The sequence below is a fragment of the Lemur catta genome, chromosome 13, assembly GCF_020740605.2.
Source record: "Lemur catta isolate mLemCat1 chromosome 13, mLemCat1.pri, whole genome shotgun sequence".
NCBI classification, from domain to species: Eukaryota; Metazoa; Chordata; class Mammalia; order Primates; family Lemuridae; genus Lemur; species Lemur catta.
In genome coordinates this window covers 76,265,231-76,288,693 of record NC_059140.1, presented here as the reverse complement: position 1 = coordinate 76,288,693, position 23,463 = coordinate 76,265,231, and the positions used below count along the sequence as shown (strand labels likewise).

General features: G+C 38.6%; 1 protein-coding gene across 2 annotated transcripts in view; it reads right to left on the bottom strand.

Moving 5' to 3' along the window:
* FLT1 (fms related receptor tyrosine kinase 1) overlaps nucleotides 1-23,463 on the bottom strand; it is a 163,443-nt gene that overhangs the window by 100,762 nt on the left and 39,218 nt on the right. For both annotated transcript variants that reach the window (XM_045566841.1, XM_045566842.1), the window contains exons 4-10: nucleotides 16,628-16,752; nucleotides 12,516-12,678; nucleotides 12,279-12,415; nucleotides 9,591-9,765; nucleotides 8,511-8,628; nucleotides 6,246-6,415; nucleotides 5,667-5,826 (exon numbers count right to left, since the gene is read on the bottom strand). In XM_045566841.1, the coding sequence (XP_045422797.1) occupies nucleotides 5,667-5,826; nucleotides 6,246-6,415; nucleotides 8,511-8,628; nucleotides 9,591-9,765; nucleotides 12,279-12,415; nucleotides 12,516-12,678; nucleotides 16,628-16,752 (1,048 nt within the window). The remainder of the gene's footprint in view (nucleotides 1-5,666; nucleotides 5,827-6,245; nucleotides 6,416-8,510; nucleotides 8,629-9,590; nucleotides 9,766-12,278; nucleotides 12,416-12,515; nucleotides 12,679-16,627; nucleotides 16,753-23,463) is intronic.

Sequence of the window (23,463 nt, the reverse complement as noted above, 5' to 3'; positions counted from 1 at the left end):
GATGTGGCTGCCTTTCCCTGATTTTGTAGGCCACCCCCAACCCCCACAATTCCCCAGAGGAAAACAGTAAACCACACTTAATCCTGGAGTGGTCAGCTTTTTCTAGACCCCCACAGTAGTACTCTACTGCTCGGGCAGATGAAGAGTGTTTCAGAAATGGGTCATCAAATTGTCATTGAGAATGGCAGGGAAGATTATTTTCTATTTAACTTCTAAAGCATGTAATTATTTTAGACTCCAGTTCTGACCTACTTTAGAGTTTTGGAAGCAGTTCCTTGAGAGTCTATGTATGTCTAGTAGAGTTTTCTTAGAAAACTCACCATTTTAACTAAGAAAGTGATGAAGAATACTGTACTCCCTCATTGTTTCATGAGTTGAGAATCCAACATTTTTTGCATCTTGAAGGGCCTCATTGGCAAAAGATCAAAGAAGGCAAGCAAGATTTTCGAGCTAACTGGGCAGAGAATGAGAATGCCTTCATTTGTACAGGCTGGACAAAGGCTGGCAAAGGTGGTCCAGGTTGGCACCGAATAGAATGTGGGTTGACACCAATGGTGGAGGAGCTGCTGCACTTTTTTTCTTACTGGGTCATTATTAACATGATAATCACAGAGTCAGTTTTGTATCAGAGTTTATTCTTACATGTAAGGCTTTCTACTTTCTTAAGTTGAAATTTGCTGTTATTAATAATTTGGCACTGATCCTCAGAGTTAATGGTCAAATTGCTTTATAATTTATAAGAAACTGAATGGAAATAGCATTGTGCAACAACTGGGAAAATTATTTCAAGCTTTTTTTGAAGGAAGAAAATGTAAATGTAATTTAAAATGATATTTTGACTTAACTCATTCATAGCTGTGTGTCCTAGGAAAGGGGAAGCACAGCAGTGACCATTTCCAGAAGGGGAAATGGAAGTACAGATTAAATAACTGGCCAAGGTCACGCAGAAGTCAGGGACTATGCCAAGAATAGAACCCATTTCCTTGATTCCCAGGTCTCTACCCCTGAGACTGTATAACAGACATTTTGCAGGTACATACATAGATCCAATAAGTAATTGCCATAAATGCTAAAGACAAATGGTGCTCATCTTTCTGTTTTGCACACGGTTGGTGCCTAATAAATACTTGTGATGAACAGAGGATTGACAGTATAGTTAGACTGAATACCAATGGTATACAAAATTTGTAAGATGTGAACAATATGAATACAGTGTAAGTAGAAGTTTCTCTCTCTATTTTTGCTTTTAAGATAGCTTATAAAGAAAGCTTATAAAGAAAATGAGATTTTCACAAAGAACTCAATGTTACCTGAGATTTTTTTTTCCATTAGAGGGGCAATAGCATAGTATGTGTAACAACTGTATCTTTCATGATAGATCAGTGTTATTTATAACTCCGAGATTATGATTTGCGATAGATAGGGAGAGATAATTAAAGTGCCTTGGGACCTAAAGAGCATGTGCTCTCAAAACAGAACTGCAGTAATCAAACGTTGCAGGTCTTGAACCTCCCTACAGACCCAAACACATTCAGCATTTTTGAAACAGACCTTACTTTATAAAAAAGGAGAAAAGATAACCCCAGAAACAACCAGGTTGACTCTGAACACTAATGGGGGGGTGATCAGAGAGCATGGAGGGTGCGAGCAAAGAAGACCCAGCAGACCCCCCTCACCACCTCCTGTTTGTGGGAAATAGACGAAAGCGAGCTCCAGGACACATCCCGGGCATAGAATTCTCCAGTCAGTTACCTGAGGGTCTCCTTGATATTCCAGCACACATAAATAAAAGGGACCTTTCAACATCTGAGGTCCTGTCTGAGAAAATGGTGATCTGGAGTCTAAACCGATTATGCCAAAACTGCCCTTTCCCCACCCTCTCCTCAAATCCACCCCTTCCATTCCCCAGAGAGGGGCCCTTCCCTCCAGTCCAGTCCTGTACTGTGACTTGTTCCTTTAGAGACCAACCTCCTTCTCACAGGCAATCTGATCTGTGAGACTGTACCAGCACGGTGGCAAAGCTCGCCGGGGACCATGAGATCAAGAGTAGTTCACTGCTCCGTACGTTCGGTACTCCTACTTAGTCCTTTAAGATGCAGGGGGAATGTAAAGTTCCAGAAATCGAGTGTGCCCTGGCCCAGTAGGAGTCGGCTCTCCTACATGCCCACTCAGCCCCACCCCAGCCTCAGCCAACCCACAGGGCAGAACCACTTCCTCCCATGCCGGGAAACAAATGAATGGGACAGGCCACACAAACTGGGAGAGTTACTTCATTCCCCCACGACACTCTTCTATTTATTCTTCCTTTCACTTTTGCCTAACTCTTCTGTAGTTCCCTAATTTCTCTTCTTCTGAAAAGCCATATTTTCCTCAATTCTACTCACTTCCCCCCTGTACCCACTAAATGTCTATTTTTAAAGCACAACAAAACTGTAGTTTACTTTCTCCATTTGTGTTCATTTCTCAGAAATGGTTGGTAAAATTTCTTACTTTTGTGAAACTAGCTCTATAGTAGGCAGAAATTTCCTTAAAAGTTTTTGGATCTTACTTAGAGATAGGTACCCCAGTGCTAGCAATTATTACAACCCTGTGGCACTCCGTGCCATTTCCACATGTATTGCCTCATTTGATCCTCACGTTCTCTCTATGAGGTGTGTATCTCTGTCTCATATGAACAGAAGCTGCGAACCACAGACATGTGAAGGTACCATACGCTCGACAGCCTGTGGGTGCTTCCTGGGTTTACGCCCAGCCTAACATGGAGCAGGTTTCGGAATATCTATTTAGAAATTTCTACCAGTTGCTGAGGATGAGAAAAGCCCAAAAATTCCATCTCATTCAGTGTTGATAACTTACTTTAATGTTATTAATATTCAAAAGAAATATCCTAGTTCTCCTATTACTTACCACTTTACTTTTTTTAATGCAGAAAAGTAAAAGGGGGATTCTGCTTTATTTCTTCTTGGCTCATTAGTTGTGGGTTTTCTCCTTCTCTTTTATTCCTAATATTTTATAAGAATAAATTCTAGGCTAAACCAAAACCACAATATTACTTAGTTAAAACATAGCTCACTTGCATAAAACATTTTGCCACTTTTTTTTAAAAGGGAGGAAGTTTCTAGTTGAACTATCAGTAGTTCTGATAGTTTTAAAATATAATTACATACTTATTAGACTCCAGGAAACTACATAATTTGAGTTAAATCTGAACCTCTTTCTACATTAACTTAGATACATTAAATAGCTGACCATATTAAACCAATTAATAATTTTGAGATACTTAAACAAATATATTCTTCCTCAAAACTAAACTAAAGCCTTGGCTGTGGCCGTACATAGATGTTCTCTTTAATCAGAGCCTAAAGTTTAAATGCCAGGAATTAGTCTACATATTTAAAAGCAATGATGTGTATACATTAGTCACCTTTGACGGTCACATATAGATGCCACTATGTGAATATGTTACTATATAACTCCAAATAAGTACGTGCAATGGAACATCCTTTAAAATTCCTGTCTACAACTGAATCTGAGTTAATCTAAGTGTATACAAACCATATAAAGACATATTTAAAAATTTTTAGTAATTAAAGAGGGCTTTATTTATCTGTAAATTTTAGCTTTATCTCTCTAACAGGGTGAAATAGAGTGATTCTGTTTGTTTCCTAGAGTACAAAGGTCCCATCTATATCGCTTACATACTTCTAAGCTAAGTGGACTGATTTCACTACCAAGCACCAAATCTGGGCCTGATACAGGTAGGCTACTCAATCAGTACTTGCTGACTAAAAGAATGAGAGCTTCTCACGGTCGTGCACATTTTTGGCAGATAATTTCAAGCAACAACATATGAAAGAAATAAAGCAGCATGGAAACTTAAAGCTTTCATTTCTGTCTTGTGAGTAGTAAAGAAACAAATGCCTTTAACAGAGAATAATTCAAATGGTCAACAAACATTCAAGGGAGCACTCTGAGTCTTGAGAGAATTCCAAAAGGAATTAGACATCTTTTCATGCCTTGGCAAGCTTATTCTATAACACAGAAGAAAGATCCCATATACCACAAAGAAACTGGAAAGAGAGCTAATATTTACAAAGTTTTACTTCAGCTGGTCTCATTCCCCAAACCATAATTTATTAGTATCAAATTTATAATAATATATTCTATCACACATAATTATAACTCTATACTTTTATCCAAATCTAATAGCTTAAATTATTTAGTTATTTTAAATTTATTTGCATGTTAGGTTAGCACACATATGAAGACCCCACAGGGATGGGTCTGTAAATATTGATGCCTATCCCAAATTGGCAAAATAATATAAAATTTCAGTAGATCTCACCGTCTTTTGAGTTAAATATCCACAATGGTGGAGAAGGTATTCAAGATTTGTAAGTTCTTTAAATTTCTATTTTTAGAAAATGACATAAATGAGAAATCAGACATGTGTGGAAATAGCTACTTCTCAGGAATTCCATAACTCACCAGTAACTTTCCACTATCAGAGTACTATACCCTAAACAAAAGATTAAAACACAGGATGAAGAGTTGGAATTGTGGGAAGAATCTAGAAAACCAAATAGCCACTTCTATCTATTCATGCTAGAATTATGCCTTGCTTACTTTTTTATCAACCTACTTTTGTTTTTGTTTTTGTTTTTTTAAAAATAGCAATCCTCCCAAACACTCTGCAATTGGAGTTAAAAGTAATAAAGTATTCTGGCATAATGGTAATTCTTGTGCAGTTTCAATAATATCTTATTGTTGTACATATCGATTCTATTCCTGTTCTTCAAATTGGCTCCCATGAACTATCCTTAGTATCATCCCTCTAGACTAAACAAAAAGGGGAAAAAGCAAACAGAGCTCAGTCATCAACAGGATGCAAGGAAATGCTGCACAGTTAACAGAAGGTAGGGATGTTCATTCAGCAAATACGCACTGAGCATCTACTGTGTGCCCTACACTGCCTGGCTGTAAGGATACAGAGCTACTCTCAATTAGCTCCTAGTTTAGACAGAGACAGATGTGCACACTGAATGATGTAACAATAGTATGAACAAAGTGCTGTTCAAATTGAGGAGGGAGAAATGAGTCTGAATGAGGCAGTCAGGATGGTTCACAGAGAAGGAGGCACAAGAGCTAAGCCTTGGGGTTTGATAAAGGACTTCTTACGAGGCACACAATGGGTACAAGTGCATTTCAGAGAGAAGGAAGAACATGAGCAAAGCTCCAGAGTAGGAAACATAGTGATCATCATGTTGGGAAGATCTTGGTTCATATCCAGTGAATACAAAATGACAAACGGGAAGACCAGTGTGACACTGTGGTACAGCCAAAGTGTGGGGATGCTCAACTGGGAAACAAGAGACTAGAGTTCCGACCCAAGCTCAAATAATGGCTCTCAGGGGGACCTTAATTCTGTTCCTGTGCTCCTACAACTATAAACTAGAGAGAAAAATTATGAAATTGTTAGCCAATGGTAGGGTCTATTCAGTAAGGAAGAAGAGTAGGTTGCCTACCTTTTTCCAAGGCAGGGAGAGCCTTTGCCCCAAATATACGGCACATTCCACCTGCAAATTCCCATCTGTGTCCATTAAAGAATCTTAATTCCAGGTGTCAACAAGTATATGAAAGTTAGTCAAGAAACTAACTGTCCCTACCTTGCTTTGGAATGATTATGGTTACAGGGGTGCCAGAACCACTTGATTGTAGGTTGAGGAATACCATAAACAGTACAAGTCAGGATTTGTCTGCTGCCCAGCGAGTAGAGAGGTGGGTCTGGAAATGATGACAGAGCCTTTTCGTAAATCTGGGGTTTCACTGGAAAGGAGATGAAGAATGGGACAGAAGTCAAGAACTGTTCTTTCTCCTGGGCCACACATGAAGAACCACATTCTCGTTGGTTTTGATGTCAGGGAAACAAACACAGAAACAAACAACAAAGAAACCCTCATATTTGTCAAGAAAATGCCAGTTTTAAAAAATAGTAGAAGTGTTTTGAGAGCTTTAATAATTTGATTCTGTGGTATGTTTGTTGTGATTACAATGATAAAAAATCATATCGCCTACGGAAGATAACAAGCAAACATGAGATAGTTATGATGGGAACAGAAGTGGTTTCTAAGCAATTATTTAAAATTTCATTTTCTTTGATGTTGTTATACTAACTTCTGAATTTATAAATCTTCATTAATTTGTCCCCTACCAGAATCAGAAGAAAGCATGAGCAGTAAACTTACCATTTACAATTAGAGTGGCAGTGAGGTTTTTAAACACATTTGACTGTTTTATGCCCAGCAAGATCGTATAATCCCCCGCGTCCTCTGCAGTTACATCCTTGATAATCAACGAATAGCCATGAGCCAAGTAGCGAGCGGATTTCTCAGTTGCAGGTAACCCATCCTTTAACCTGTGGTTAAAAGCGTGATTAGTAAGTCATTTTACACGGTTTCTCAGATGTCACTTTGATAACACTGTCATTTAAGTTTGTGGACTCAAGTTTAGCAGTTTTGAACCTTTGATCAAAACCATTGATTTTAAAAATTTAGGCACTAACTTTTCAGTAAAGGCAGATATGATTTTTAGACTGGGCAGTGCTTCATATTGATTGGCAAAGAGGAAGAAGTAAAGCCAGGAAAGAAAGAAAAGTGGTGGCTTCATGTACCCACAGGGATGCTGGTGGCCACTGTGGCTTAAGTATTAACCCAGAGGCACCAGCTCTGATTCCATCTGAGATGTTTTTCAGAGTTTTCCAGGAGGCTCCATCAGAGGTACAAGGGCCATTGTAAGTCAGATCAACGAGATCACTTATCCAGATAAAAATAAAAATAGACTTTCCTATTGTGGTCTCATGTGGAGTTCTTATTAGTTACATAAATGGTCACACCAGTTGTCCCTTTCATAAACTATAGTGAAATCAAGATTATCAAGATTTTTCTCCTGAGGAAGAACAGTTAAGGCACAAAACAAAACAGAAAGTATTAACTTAAAGAAATTTACCAAAAAAAAAAAAATCAGTGCCTTGGTATGATTCAGTTGCATGCAGAACTGAGATCAGAGGCCTGGCTCTGCCCCACTGTCTGCTGCCACACACGTGACTAACCTGTTGGAGCCTCCGTTTTCTCAAATTTTCTAGAGAGGTTCTCAAAGATCCTATGTAACTCTAGAATTCTATGATTTCATTAAAATGCATAGTTCTTTAAATGGGCATTTTAGATCTATTAGAAGTTTATTGTGTTCTGTATAAAGGTATAATATTGGAAATTTAGTTCATAATCATGCATGTATTACATAGCCCTGCAAACAAATTCCTATAACTAGTGGGTCTCGGTTCTAAAGCAGTTAAAATTACCATGCCATATTTTGTGATACAAGTGTCATCTTAGTATTACTTTAAATTATTTCATATTAACAAGCGAGCAATTTTTAAAAGTGGGTTGGATTTTTTTTAGGTCCTTGCTACTAAGTTACTGAGGAAATCAATACCAGCAGACAAGTGTACTCTCAGACACTAAAAGAGTAAACGTATCTCCTAGAGTCATTAAATTAATATTCAATTTACTATTAAACTTAAAAAATTACTATTAAGCTTTTTAGGTATTACAAAACCAAAAAAGAAATCCCTTTTCTACTTCAGTAGCATGAAGGCATAGCGCAACGTTTAATTTTTCTCTTTAATTCCCTATTAAATATTTGAGGAAACTGAAAACAAACACTACACTCATGATATTGAAAGCCAAATAAGCTCTGGTTGAGGAGATTTTAAAATGGCACCACTTCTATATTGTATGGATTGTTTTCCTAATCAGTTTTGTACTCTATCCTTTGTTTAAAATATAATGACTTTAACCAAAGATACTGTCATTTAAAAGTAATTTAACAAAATGACTGCAGATTATAAACAGATTACATTGTTTTCCATCAGGTGTTGTACTGGTGTTAAACACACACACACACACACACACACACACAAACTGCTTAAGGAGTTTCTGAATATGCAGACTCAGAGCCAAAAAAAACTTAATTAGTTCAAGTGGTCCATTCTTCCCCCCCCTTCCAATGAATAAATCTTGTCTCTATTAATGTTTGTTTAATTTTGAAACAAGACTGGAACTTTCAACCCAGCTGTATATAAAAGAATTATTTTCAGCATTCTCATTACAAGAGCCCACTTCTTCAGGGTTAATGGAGCATGTTACGCATTCAAGATGCTTCCTAGTCATTGCCTAACACATTCCCATTCCAACAATGCTGACATCATAGTAAGGTTTAGAGATGCAGAAATGTAGTTGCAGTAAGGGATTGACTAAACTGAAATGAGCTCTCAGACAAACCTAGCTTCATCCTCCAGTACCCACCCAGGAATCAAGGTAGTTCCTAGCTCGCTAGGGCTGTTTTCAAGAACTTCTCTTGATATTTTGTCAGGAATGCAAGTCTCTGGGCTCTTGCATCTTCCTACTTACAAAGTGTATCTTAAACTGATATGGAAATAATTATGGTCCTACCATACAACTTCTGGTGAGGGAAATGCCTTCACTTTCATGGAGAGCCGGTAAGACCGCTTGCCAGCTACAGTTTCAAGCACCTGCTGTTTTCGATGTTGCACAGTGATGAATGCTTTTTCTTTGAAAGGAGAAGTGATAAATACATTAGAAAAGAATATATTTCTGGAAACAAAATCTCATGGCCTCATTAAGGGAGGGTACAATCAATGAATAAGCAGAGCTGAATTATGGTCCATCCTATCAATGACCCAAATGTTTTTTTTTTTTTTTTTTTTTTTTGAGACAGAGTCTCACTCTTGCCCAGGCTAGATAGAACCAAATGTTGATCAATGAAGAAAATACTTTAAAAGTGCCCTAACTGGTGAAATACTTTCAAATCAAATGGTACCAAGTCCTAGGGACAGTGACAGGGCAACAGAAAATGAAACACCTTAAGTATGTACATCACAATAACAAAAAAGTGGGAAGATATTTCAAAAAATCTACCTGTCGAATATGGGTAAGATAGGAGAAAGTTACTCTGGGCACCCTAAAACACCTAATTTGATATCAAAAATCAACTGCTCTTCCCACTGTTTCCTTCTCAGAATGGAAAGGAATTATAGAATTTGCATATTGGAATTAAACAACATTAGGATTCCATGACAGTAAAACCAGGGATAAAATAGCATTGATTCTAAATAATTTATCATACCATATTTTTATTTCTCTAAGTCATGGTAGTAACTGGGAAGTTTTTTTACCCCAGATAATAAAGGTAAACCTGATCATTTTTTTCTGTTTTGTTTATATGGAACACTAAATAAAGAATTTCATAAATATCTTATGGCCTAACTGAATTATTAACCATAATAAACTTCTAAAGGAAAGACTCTGTCCAATTCAAAAGTATTAAATTTAAAGAGAACTTAATGTGATTTGTTTTTTGGCAGAGGGGAGGAGGGGATATTGGCAAAGTTGTATTCAGTCATGATAATGTAACTCTTGGCCAACAGAAAATTTATTTGTTTATAGAACCCAAACATTCACAATGACTAGAAAGCCGGGTGTGTAAGTTGGCAATGCTGAACAATTGCTTACCATATATACGCACTGAGGTGTTAACAGATCTGAATGATGGTCCACTCTTCACTTGGCAAGTGTAAAGTCCTTTGTCTTTGTTCTGCACGTTGTCAATAGTAAGAACACTGTAGAACACATTGGCATCGGAATTACTTTGGTCAATTCGTCGTCTTATAGAAGCTCTCTTATTTATCTAGAAAGAAAATGTATAACAAACATGGGAGTAGTTGTTCATGCCTAAAGTTATTCAGCATTTAACATGTCTGAGACCATTGTTTTAACAACAGCTTCTTTTTTTATGCTAAGAAGCATATCAAATCTTCCTAGAGCAAGATGTTTGGAAACCACATCTCTCTGTAAATAGGCTTCAAATATGTAGCATAGTAACATTTATTTAGCACCTTATTTTCTTCAAATGGACTTTCAGGTATCTTATGGCATTTGTTTTTCACAACAACCTAGTGAGATCGGCAGGCTTATTACCCTTTTACTGATAAAGAAGCTGAATCAACAGAGACACTGTCCAAAGTAGGCCAGGACCTCAGGTCTCCTGAGTGTAAATCTAGGGTCCTTCGTCTTGCACACACACCTCTCTACATAGCGACCTGTTCTCCAGGCATAGCTATCACATACAAATGCAGGCAATAATTAACTTTAGCGTCCGGCTCAATGACAGTATTTCTCTTAATAAATTACCAGGTGGGTTTTCTTTGGCTTCCCTACCAGAAATGAAGGAAAAGATAATGAGTCCTGGCTTAATAAGCCTAGAGTTGCATTATTTCACTATTTGAGTAATGGTTTCCAATTTCTGCTCAACCGTAATAAATGCATCTGGGGACATACAAAGCCATCAGCAAGTTTAGCCAACACTTGGAAGGTGTCCCATGTTTATCTCAGAGAAGCCCAAGAGAAGGCCTTAGGCTCAGCCTTCGGAACTGGCCACCGTGACCTGCTCACTGCTTTGAGAAGACGAGATCCCATTGCGTTGTCCTTTAATTGTTCCTTTTTTTTTAAGCATTATATTTTATAACACATGTTATTTCCTCCTCTCAATCCTTCCCCATGGTGGGGGAAGGGTGTGGGAGCATGGTAGGCGGGCATGAAAAAGACTTTGGACGCTGTCCAAAACTGATCTTTGGGTCTTGAACTTAGCTCTCCTCTGTGGCATGTTTAATAAACATCTACCCACCTGTCCTTTTACTTTCATGTTGGAACAGACACATGGTTAGGCCATTTTCTTCATTCCCGGTAATAACCACCACTACTATCTAAAGTCAGAGAATCGGCTTCCTAAAATAACAGACTGAGGGGAATTTCTACAACTCTATGTATATAGGTATTACTTCTCCCTTTGAGAACTCTTTCCTTCCCAAATGTGAGTAATGTTGGTATTGTTTCTGACTTGGAAAATAATTCATCTGTGTCTTAGAATTGCCGTGTCTAGTACAGCAGCCACCAGCCACATGTGGCTATTAAAATTAAATAAAATAAAAAATTCAATTACTCAGTTGCACTGGCTACATTTCAAATAGTCATTAGCCACATGTGGCCAGTGGTTACTGTATTGGACAGTTCAGATATAGAATATTTCCATCACAGAAAGTTTTATTGGGCAGTGCCAATTTAGAAGATTACTGGCATTCAATAGAAGTATTACCGATGCTCTTACTTACAGTAGCAACACTAGCAGGATAAAAGTATCTTCCCTCTTGGCATTGATTGAGAATATTTGATTTCTATCAAAACTCAGAAAATATTGCTACAAGTCACAGGATTTTTATTTAACTGAAACAATACCACTTTTTAGAAAATAGTTTATGACTGATTTAAGTCCTTAATATAGACACTTGTTACACCTTTTCGTTGCCAAGTTATTCTATTTCCCTGGCAAGAAATGTTGATTAAAAGAAAATGGCTTGCAGGGGCTTAGGCATTAATTTTCAATCCATAATTTAATCATAAATTGACTTTGTGATTGGTTAATCTGAATGGTATAACAAATGACTGTACTTTGGATATAACACATAAATCACACTAACACAGAAGAAATGGGAGCTGGAACTACTGTTGACATTTTGTTAACAGTTGATCATAGTTTCCCCATTTAAATATTTTTAAAGTAATTATTGTTTACAAGGATGTTTCAATAAGGGAACCCAACTCTGTCTTCATTCTTCTCATTTTTCTGAAGGGCAGAATCGCTCCTCTGACACTTAACAAATGGAATATTGAATGGCTGGCTTGTAATATCTTTTCCAAACATGCTCCAATCAGGTGCCTGACTGTCTGCCAGTATCTGAAATGAATGCGCTGACAAAGACAGCCTCCTGGAAAGTTGTTGTTGTTACAAAAGACAGTCCCTGCCTGGCATTTAGTGATAAATTTCTCTCTCATCTCTAAATCCTGGAGAACAGTTTCCGAGAATGAAACAATCCCTTTTTCCACACAGAATCATGCAATAGAAATACCAGGCTAGACACTTCCAAACAAAAGCCCCAGACATCAAAAGACCGTATCTATGCATACCACAGTCCCGAAATGCCAGGCAAGGAAAGCACCCAAACCAAACCCAAAGCCTCTTTATTGACTAGCACTGTCACAGGGGTCATAATTTTCTGATTTTTCCCACCTCAAACATCCCGTGGGATTTCACATGCTAAAAATAAATACTGTTCTGCACAAAAAATAGAAAAATGAGCCACTCACTTTACCAGGGTAATTCCAGGTCATCTGTACTCTGGTGTTCAAGGGGGTGGTAGCAGTACAGTTGAGGGTAAGAGTATGACCTCTAAGTAATTTGACTGGGCTCGGCGTGCTTATTTGGACATCTATGATTGTATTGGCTGCAAGCATAAGAGAGAAAATTTTTTAAAATTAAGGTTTCATTAAGCAGACAAACCAGAGAGCATTTGGCTATGCTTGTGCCTTTGGAGTGTCACTCACTTTGTCGGTACGTGAGATAGTTTGTCTTGTACAAATGTCCATTGACTGTTGTTTCACAGGTCAGAAGCCCTATTTCTTTGTACGTTGCATTTGAAATTATAAAGCCCTTTCTGCTGTCCCAGGTTATTCTTTTTCCATCAGGGATCAGAGTGTCAAATGGAAACTGCAAAGGAAGAAACATGCGTTAACAAAGTCCTTTTAGCATGTGGAGAAACCACTGCTTCACTAATAGTTTGTGAAAACATAGTTTTCATATAAAATAACAATAGTACAGATAAAAACTCTAGTATGTTATAATTGGTTCTTTAGTTTTCTTTGCATATATCAAAACCTATTTGTATTGTGATAGACTAGAGCAATTATGATAATATATTATCAGCCTTGGCAATAAGCAGCACCTACCCAGGATAGATCTAGTTGTCCTGTCAGGCTTCTAGCGGGAGCCCGTACCTCTCTGGCCTCTGGAAATCATAGTAAACTGGTCTGATACTCAACAGAGAGACCAATCAGCATTTTTCCACTGGGGCTACCGGGTTATCCTTATGTGTCTTCCTTATCTGGAGCCTTTAACAGGCCACAGCTTGTTCCCCCATTTTGCATGGTTTACTAAAGAGGTGCCTGTCTTCAAAGGACTATAAATCCCAGGCCCTCCAAGATTCATAACATTAACTTGGCACTCGCTGGAGTTGTCATTCTGTCAATCCTGTTGCATCACAAGGAAGCCATTGACTCTGCCTCTGGCGGGGAAACATCCAGAAGCTGACGCTGCTGATGGGGGAGCCTCTGGAGGCCAGAGACACTATTATGAATGAAGGCTCTCAAATTCTTAGTAGTCGTCCCAAACATGATACACACACACGGAATAAAAGAATCCATGATATGTGATTTTCTCCTTTGCCTTCTTCCTACATTAAGGACTTAATTTTTAAAGAGTACAATACAAACACTCTCCCTTGGGATTAAACTTTATAAAGGGTCATTGATCCATAGAGTGGCCCAGCCAAAGTCCCCTTATGCCAGGTTACCAGCTGAATTTCAGAGGTGGTGGACTCTGACTGCCACTATTACTTATCCTCGGTTGGAAAAGGAAAAACCCAATGAGATTACCTTCCCTCAACAGATTATAAAGGAAAGGCCAAACAGCCATAAAGAACTGTTCTCTCTCTCTCTCTCTCTTTTTTTTTTGAGACAAGGTCTTTCTCTGTTGCCCTGGGTAGAGTGCCATGGTGTCATCATAGCTCACTGCAACCTCTAACTCCTGGGCTAAAGCTGTCCTCCTGCCTCAGCCTCCCCAGCAGTTGGGACTACAGGCATGCCATCATGCCCAGCTAATTTTTCTGTTTTTTGTGGAGACGGGGTCTTGCTCTTGCTCAGGCTGGTCTCAAACTCCTGGCCTCAAGTGATCCTCCCACCTTAGCCTCTCAAAGTGCTAGGATTACAGGTACGAGCCACCACACCCAGCTCCATCTCTTTTTTTAAAAGTACATCTGACATCCCTCTCTCTATCCATTTATCTTTTATATTTATTTTATATTGCTTGTTGAAAGAGCTAATCTGGATTTGTGATCCTATGGCAGAAATTTCTAGTCCAAAAGTCACTTGTACCTCCCTCCCAGTGAATATATCTACACTGGTATGTGTTACCACTGTTACTTGGGTTTGAAATTAATTACATCCTGTTTACAAAGAACTGTAAGCAATGAAAGGCTTCATTTCATGCTTTAGTAAATCAAGATTCTACCTGTAAACTCAGGAATGTTCTGCATTCAGTGGGAAAAGAACCTTTTCTTATAATTTAGCACAAACATTTAAGGTTAAAACTGAAGAAAAATTTAAGTCAGGGATTGAGATCTATGGTACTTTAAAAATAAGTGAAAACAAGCACGTGCCGAATCTAAAAGAAAGATTTGTTGACAGAGTTCCTCAGCACAACTTAAAAATATATTAAAATTTCCTTTAAAGTGTTTCTCTTACTCTCGCCTATCCATTACTGCCACTAGTCGTATTCCATTGACAAAGTAACTTTATTTTCAGCTGACAAGAGCTAATATAGTAGAAGACTGTGTAGCCCGTCAGCTGTGGCCGTCACTGCACTGTCCTAAAGACGCAGACAGGTGGGCAGGCTGATCTCAGTATGGAAAGGGGGTGTGCACAGGGTGGCCTGTCTTCAGCTGACCATGGCTCTGCCAAGCCAGGCATGGGAAGAGGAGAGGGAGGGGACAGTAAATTAGAAGAAAAGGGGCAATAAGAGAAATGGAAGGGAAAGATATTAATGTCATGTCAGCAAAAATATGTAACAGGTTAGAATATTTTGAATTATGTATATATATACACCAGATCAAAATCCCAGTTAGAACTTTACACTTCTTTCTCTCTTTGTAAAAAAAATCGTGCATTGTAGATCTTAGGTAGAAAAACAGAGTAAATAAAACACCCCTCTGCCCCAGATTTTCACACGCCGCTGGAATGTTCTTTATGACCAAAAACCTATCTGCATTAGGGCTTACATGGAAGAGAGAGGTTCTCTCTCCCCATAGTGTTTTCCATATTAATCATATAGCAATTATTATCTCAGACTGAGAGTAGTAATGCCATGCTATTGAAAACATGACTTGATAATGAATCAAGTACAGTATTAGGTTTGAATAACTAATACTAATAACTAACCCGTGAATAGGGCTTATCTTGTGCTTAGGACAGAACACACACTGTTCTAACTGCCTTCCATATATTGGCGCCTTTAGCCTGCCTAACAACCATGTGAGGTGGTGCTACTGTTGTCACCCCATTCCTCAAATGGGGAAACTGAGGTGGAGAGAGGGTCAATAAATTGTTAGTTTGCCAAGCAGGTAAGTGGCAGTGTGGTAAGGATTCAGGCAATGTGACACCAGCTTCTGCTCTTAACCACTGTGGTCTTTTTCCTACATAAACAAGACTATTCGAGAAGTTAGGATATCGGCTCTAGTGCCCAGTGTGGCCTAGGAAGTCCCTACTACCCTGGGAACCTCATTTTTTCTTGACCAATGAGGAGTTTGACTCCTCTGGTATTTCCAGCTCTGACATACAATGATTTTATATTTCCTGGTGATGACACACAGATGTAATGGGGGCCCAAACCTGCCTCTGATGCACCATGTTGAGGGCTTAAATTAACAACAAAGGAGTGCGAATGCCAGGGAAGAAGACAGGGAGACACCCCTACCACACTGCAGGACTGAGGATCAGCAGGTGACGTTGAACACCACTCTACACCTTTCCAACCTCACCAGCACCAGCACCAGCACCAGATGCTCCCTGAGCACCTGCTGTGTGGTGGACAGTGCTAGGTGCTGCCTCGGGCAGCCTTAACTTTCTGTTTTAAAGCTCTAAACTCTTCGAATTTAGTGCAGTTTTCCATTGGGGGAGTTTTTATCTAATTCTCAGTCTGAATATACCCCTAACTCTTACTGCTGATTAATTAACTAGAATGTCACGTTTAATTTTTGTCTTTGTTAGATTCTACCCTAAATCCGTTTCCACACGTACAATTTACAACATAATATAAAGAAAAGTGTCATGGATGGTTTTCCCTCATCCCCCCATCCCTGTTTTTTTTCTAAAAGGCTAAGTGTGGGTGCCCAGCAGGAGATAAGCCAGCCTTTTGTCGCCAGGAACTTGCCAATTCAAACCAAAGGTGGTAGCTGTGTATTCAGGAAGTAAGAACTTGGGGATGCCTGGAGAATCAGGCACCCTGCTGACAGTTCTGACTTTAGCCATACTCTGGATGAACCACTCTCTGCCAAGTTATTAATTTATATAAGCAGTAGAATTGGTTTTTCTCACATTTGCACACACTTAGATTTGTGCCAATACATAAAAATTTTTATCATTTCAGTTCTTTCATTATTCACAGAGATTTATGCTTATGGTGTTGTCATCTTATTCTATTTAAATACATGCGTGGGTATAACTTCTAGCCTTATTATACCTTATAGTAAAAGTATGTTCCAGAAAAGTCCACTGAGAAGCCCAAATGTTTGTAAGGAAATTATTCGAGAGAGGTAAAAAGATTAAAACTTCATTATGCTCATTTGCAATAAAAACATTCTGAGAGTAGCAATGCTCAATTTTACCTTTTTTAAAGTAACAGTGATGTTAGGTGATGTGACCCGGCACGGGATGACGAGCAACCTTCCTTCAGTCATAGATATGATTTCAGGTATTTCACTGTACATCTCTACAAAAGGTCTACCTGTATCTGAATGAGAAAAAAATGAAATATATATATGTGTATATAAAAACAATTGAAAACACAAGCATCTAGACACTGTAGCTGGTGGGGTAAAATGGGCACTGCCACAGTTTCACCGTTCTCCCCTTAATGTAATCTGTACGTTCACATTCTTTGTCTCTGAATTTGGCCCTTTGTGTTTTTGCTCAGAAAAAGAATAAAACCTGATTTCTTGTTCAGTTCTTGGCCTTCGATCACATCGCCCTGATACCCTAATATGCAGTTGTGATATGGGGGGACGGCTGTGGGGAAAAGCCATAAAAGTGCAGTAAGAGAGAAAGGAGACTATTTTGCATAAACTTCTTACCACAGCTATGCTAAGTGCCTTTGTAAGAACTCAGAGGGCACAGATGCAGTGGGGAGAGTCAACACTCTCCGGAGAGTTAGAGATGATGCAGAAGTGTAGCAAGTTAGGGAGAGGATTATCACTTAAATGACAGAAGCATGACTGAAAGGTTTTCTAGGCCTTTTCTGGCAGACTAATAATAATGAATAAGATCTGGGCTGCTTAGGGGGAGGCGGAGAGGCAGGAGAAGTAGTGTTGAGTATATTTCATATGCATATTAGGTCTGTTTCTTTAGCATGCACTTCTTATCTACTAATAGCAAAGTATGTGCAAGTGCCTGCAGAGAGGTCTGGAAAGGCTTTAAATAACCACCAAATGCCTCCTTAAAAAGTGTGGCATTTGGCCAGTCTCAGAGGCAAGTAGGATTCAAACCACCTTCTGCTCAGCTTCCCTGTAATTCCTCCAGGAAACCAGAATGAGCACGACATCCTTTCAAAACATTCTCACAGTCTACCCTGTCCCAGTTCTCAGGAATCCACTGACATCCTCAGGCAATGATCTGATCTCTTCAAGAGTCCTTGGGTTCTGATCTTCCCCTACTCCCTTGGCTCCCGCCTCATATGCTCAAGGGGAAAGAAGTCCTGTGAACTCTCTCCATTTGGGCCTGCTTGCTGCTCTCAGATCTGTAGCTTAGGAAGCTCATTCTGGATGCTGAGTGGAGAATGAATTGGAGAGAAATAAGAGCAGTAAGCAGGCAATGGCTGCCTAAATGAGACGGTGGCTACGGGGATTTTTATGGGTTGAATTGTGTCTCCCTCAAAAGATATATTGAAGTCCTAGTCCCCGTGTACTTGCAAATATGCCCTCATTTGGAAAGAGGGTTGTCGCCAATGTAATTACTTAAGCTAAGCAGGAGTGGGTCTCTAATCCTTATAAGATGGCCATGTGATGACAGACATACAGGCCATTCGGCCACTCACTCCCCGTGAAGACAAAGGCAGAGATTTGTGACAGAGGCGTGATGCAGCTGCAAGCCAAGGAATGCCAAGGATTGTGGACAAGGACCAGAAGGTAGGAAGAGGCAAGGAAGGATCCCCTACAAGTTTCAGAAGGGGCTTGGCCCTGCTGACACCCCAGACTTGTAGTTTCCAGAACTGCGAGACAATAAATTCCTGTAGTTTTAAGCCAAAAAAGAAAAAAAAAGTGGGCATTGCTGTACCCTGCTGCAGATGGGATAGTTTGGCACACAGCAGTGTGGAATGGAGGCACAGATGTGAGAACCAGAGAGGGCCCTAGAGGGACCTGTCACCGCAGCCCCTAGGCACCTATATGACTCCTACTCGTGTCCTCTGGGAAGTCTTACCAGGCCCCTTCCTGCACCTTCCTCTACCCCAGCCCACCTTAGGGACTCTCCCTGTGTCCCCAGTGATCCTGTTGCAATGCCAAGCACTGACCTGGCAATTTATTTCTCTGGGTACTCCTTGGATGGTGAATTCCTAGACAGGTGAAATGGATTGTGTTCTTCTATGCCTCATGTGTACTGAATGAATGAATGAGCCAATAGCTACCCAGCTCTAGCATTTTACAGGTGAGAAAAGAGGTGCAAATGGGAGATGTGAGTTGGCTGGATGAGCAGAGCCAGGCCTGGAGGTTAGTTTCTCCTGCTCCAATCCAGGGCTCTTTGCACTGTACCACCCTGGGTGCTGAGTCCCTGGCTGTCTTTTCTGGAGGCAGAGCCCCACCTTAGGAGGGGCTGCAGGTGGCAATGGTTTCTCCGAGATGGAGGCTGATTTTCGCATGTCCAGTGGGGAAAGTAAGTGCCATGTCATACTGCATAGTGTTAGAGAAATTCTGAAAAGGAGACATCAAGGAATGGGGTTGTGAGGGCAGGCTTCGTGGCAGGCTTAGGTCGGAGGGAGGCCCCAGATTGTGGTGGTTAAGAGTACACCTCACAGCCTGGGTTTGAATCCTGGTTCTGGTCCTTTGTAGCTATGAGACCTTGAGCAAATAAATCGTTTTACCCTCTGCAACTTATCTGTAAAATCTATGTCAAAGGTTTGTCATGAGGATTACGTGACTTAATATGTGTCAAGCACTTAAAATGGTGACTGGCATTCTTTAGCCCTATGTATTAGCTGTTAATTTTCTTTTTATTAGTATTATGAGACATTTAAACTTATGAAGAAAGACGGGTAGGTAGATGTGAAAAATCACAAATTAACTCATCAACTTAACTATAAATATGTATTCATATAGTGGCATAGAAAAAATATTGGAAACAAACACACTAAAATGATAACAATGATTGTCTTTGGGTGGTGGCTTTATAGGTCGTTATTGTTTTCTTATTTATTTTCTGCATTAGTCTTTCTAGAATAGGCATATGTTATTTTAAAACAATATTTTTAATTATTAAAGTCAAAACTCAAATTATAAAGGAATATTCACTTTTATTTAAGGAAAACTATAAATTTTGCATTTGATTTACTTTAGTTTTGTCTTCTATAATAGAACAAGACATTAACTGTCATGATGAATAAAGTTGTATATTTATTAGAAAATCTCAGTAGGTATAGTAACATATGCAGAGAGGAAAAGTTAATTACACAGAGACAAGGATTCCTTATCAGCATTAAATTCCTTCTTTAAGTAAAGTTGCTGAGCTAGGCATCCAGTCAGGGACTACTGGGATTTGATCATTCCTTTCCTTCCTCCTGTGAGTCTGTATTTTTGTCTCCTTTGTGAGTCCCAAGGTAAACACAAACACCAGGAAATGGTTTAATTCATTTAACTAAACTGTAAATCCTTCATATTTAATTTACTGTCTCCTTAACCAACCATTTCAACAAATGACACTGGCATAAAAAGTTCCTACAGGAAATAGTAAACATCAGTGTAGCCATTTCTAGACTAATGAATGCCAAAGTCCAGTGAAAATATTAATAGAAGATGCTAATTCAATATGCCTTTGAATTTCTTCTTTCCCTTTGTTATTTTAGATCCCCCAAACACTTAAGTTTTACTATAACTATTGGCTTTTAAAAGCCAGTACTAATTTCATCACTGGGCCCACTGAAATTCTGTTCCAAGATGTCAGAACTTCAGTGATTTGTGTCCATCCAACACAATTCAAAACGCATAGTTTGTGACAATCATTAGAAGCACTGTAAATCCACTGTGTTTGCAGATGAACTTATGACTACAGATACACGCACACACACACAATACTCTCTGGGCGTATTAATAGTATATTTCCTCTGCAATTTTATTCAAGGAAGGGCTACGAATGAACTTGCCTGACATATTATAATACAAACATATTTTGTTTTGTAGGACCATAGATACAGAAGAGGTCATGGTTCCATTAATATCACCAGTAAAACCACTTACTACTCCCATAGGGCACATTTGTCTTTGTCACAAAATTAAAAATGACTTCCAAACCCAGCCAGCACTGCAGAGTGGTTTCCTGAAACCAAATTGGCTGGTTGTTGAAAGAGTGAGGAAGAGCCAGTCCAAGGATCGCCGGTGTACTGGCAGCTCAGACACACTGTCACCAGGGACTCGTGCCAACACACAGGCAGAGGTCACGCTGCCCTCACCTCTCTGAACTCTTAGATCTCAAAGCAGTGACAGGAAACTGGCACAGAATATGAGGTTTTCTCACCCAATGGGAGTGTCTGGGCTGTCACTTATCCTTCGGGACAACAAGCAGGCTCAGACACAGGGAAAGATCAAACAGGGACCCTTGCTCAGAATGGAATTATGTCTATTTTTTAAATGTGTTTTTTCCTTTGGAAATCTGTAATCACGCTGGCACTTTAAGGGACACAGACAGAGAGGCCCCAGCATGCCATCCTCATTCCACCCCATTTCTAATAGGCATCAAAGGGGAGTTCTTCTGCTGGATTGAGATCAAGTGAATGACCCCCAAAATTTAGGGAACTTTTTTGATTTGAAGATGGGTTCAAGAGTAAACATTTTGTTTTCTAGCACATGTACATTTTTACGATTTTTATAAACTTTTTCCTGATGTCCTTTCCTTTTAATTTCATTTTTCTTAACTTTAAGTCCTGGTCATGAGGACTCCTAGTTATTTTAAAGGAAGATGTGATTTTCATTTATTGAGGATGAAGGGGAAAGGATAAGAAACTAACCAATCCCATGAGGAGAGCTCTATGTAGATGCAAGAGTTTTCACATCATGTGGGTCTTCATATTGTGGACTATAACTAATACTCAAGGAGAGTTTTTTGATTGGTAAAATATTTCATTTGAAATATGAGCACAAAAAGAAAAGAAAAAAGAAAAGAAAAGAGGCAAGTTCTTCACTAACTTACACTGTCCATCAAAGCCTTTGGCAATTCAAAACACAGCTTTGGAGCAGCCACAAGAAAGCTGGAGAGGTTATGCTAACATTAGACAAAATACATCTTAAAATAAGAAATGTTAGTGTACATAAAGAGGGACATTTAATAGTATTAAGAGGGTCAATCCATCAGGAAGATATAACAATTATAGATATATATTCACTTAACAACAGAACACCAAAACACATGAAGCAAACACTGACAGAATTGAAGAGAGAAATAGTTCAACAACAAGAGATGAAGATTTCAGTACCCCACTGTCAACACTGAATAGAACAACTAGAAAGAAGATGAAAAAGGCAGTGGGACACTAAAACAGCCCTAATAGCCGACTATACCTAACAGACATCTATAGAACACCCATCACGGTGGGGATACACTTCTCAAGTGCCCATGGAACATTCTCCATGTACTAGACCACAAAATAAACCTCAATAACTTTAAAAGGATAGAAATAATACAAAGTATGTTGTCTGACTACAGTGGAATGAAACCAGAAATCAATAACAGAAGGAAATTTGGGAAATTCACAGATCTGTTGAGAATTAAATAACACACTCCTAAATAACTAATGGGTCAAAGAAGGAATCAAAAGAGAAATCAGAAAGTACTTTGGGATGAATGAAAATGAAGATGCGACTTACCACAACTTATAGGATGAAATTAGAACAGTGATTACAGGGAAATTTATAGCTGTAAATGCCTACACTGTAAAAGAAGAACAATCTGAATAACCTAAACTTCCACCTTAGAACACTAAGTGAAGAATAACAAACTAAACATAAAGCCAGCAGAAGGGAGGAAATAATAAAGATTAGAATGGATGTTAATGAAAGAGAATAGAAAAACAACAGAAAGTTAGTGAAACCAAAAACTAGTTCTTTGAAAAGATGAACACCACTGACAAGCCTTCAGCCAGACAAGCCAAGAAAAAAAGAAGACTCAAATTATTAGAATCAGAAATGAAACAATGGACATTACTACTGACATTACTAAAATAAAAAGCATTATAAAGCAATATTATAACTGTATGCCAATAAATTAGATAGCATGTGAAATGGATGAATTCCTAGAAAGACACAAATTACTGAAACTAACTCAACAAGAATTAGATAACCCCAAAGCACCGATAACTAGAAATTAAATTAGTAATAAAAAAAAAAACTGCCCACAAGGAAAAGCCAGGGTCAAGATGGCAAGTGAATTTTACCACACTTAAAGAACTAATACCAATTCATCACAAACTAGTATTAATCTGATACAGGTACCAAAGACATCACAAGAAAACCACAGACCAATATCGCTCATGAATATAGATGCAAAAAGAACACAACAAAATACCAGCCAAGTAAATCTAGGAACATATAAAAAGATTATACACAATGACCATATGGGATTTTTTTCTGGGAATGCAAGATTGGTTTAATATAAAAAAACAATATAATATGCCATATCAATAGAATAAAAACCAAAAACCGCAGGATCATCTCAAAATTTCATAGAAGTGTTTGACCAAAATCTAAACCCCTTGCATAATAAAAACACTCAGAAAACTAGGAATAGAATGGAACTTCCTCAACATGATAAATGGCATCTACCAAAAAACTAATAGCTAGCATCATATTTAATGGTGAAATAAGACAACATCATCCACTTTCACTTCTATTCAACAGTGTACTAGAGGTTCTAGCCAGGGCAATTAGGCAAGAAAAAGAAATTAAAGGCATCCAGATTAGAAAGATCAAGATGCTGCAGCTACTTTGGAAAACAGTCTCTATTTCCAGATGACGTGATCTTAGAAAATGCTAAGGAATCCACTAAAAAACTATTAGAACTAATAAATGAGTTCAACAAGATTACAGAATACAAGATCAATGTACACAAATAAATTATATTTCTATACACTTGCAAAGAACAATCTGAAATGAAATTAAGAAAATAATCCCATTTATAACAGCGTCAAAAAGAATGAAGTGCTTAGGAATATATTTAACAAAGAAGTACAAAACTTACACTTTTAAAA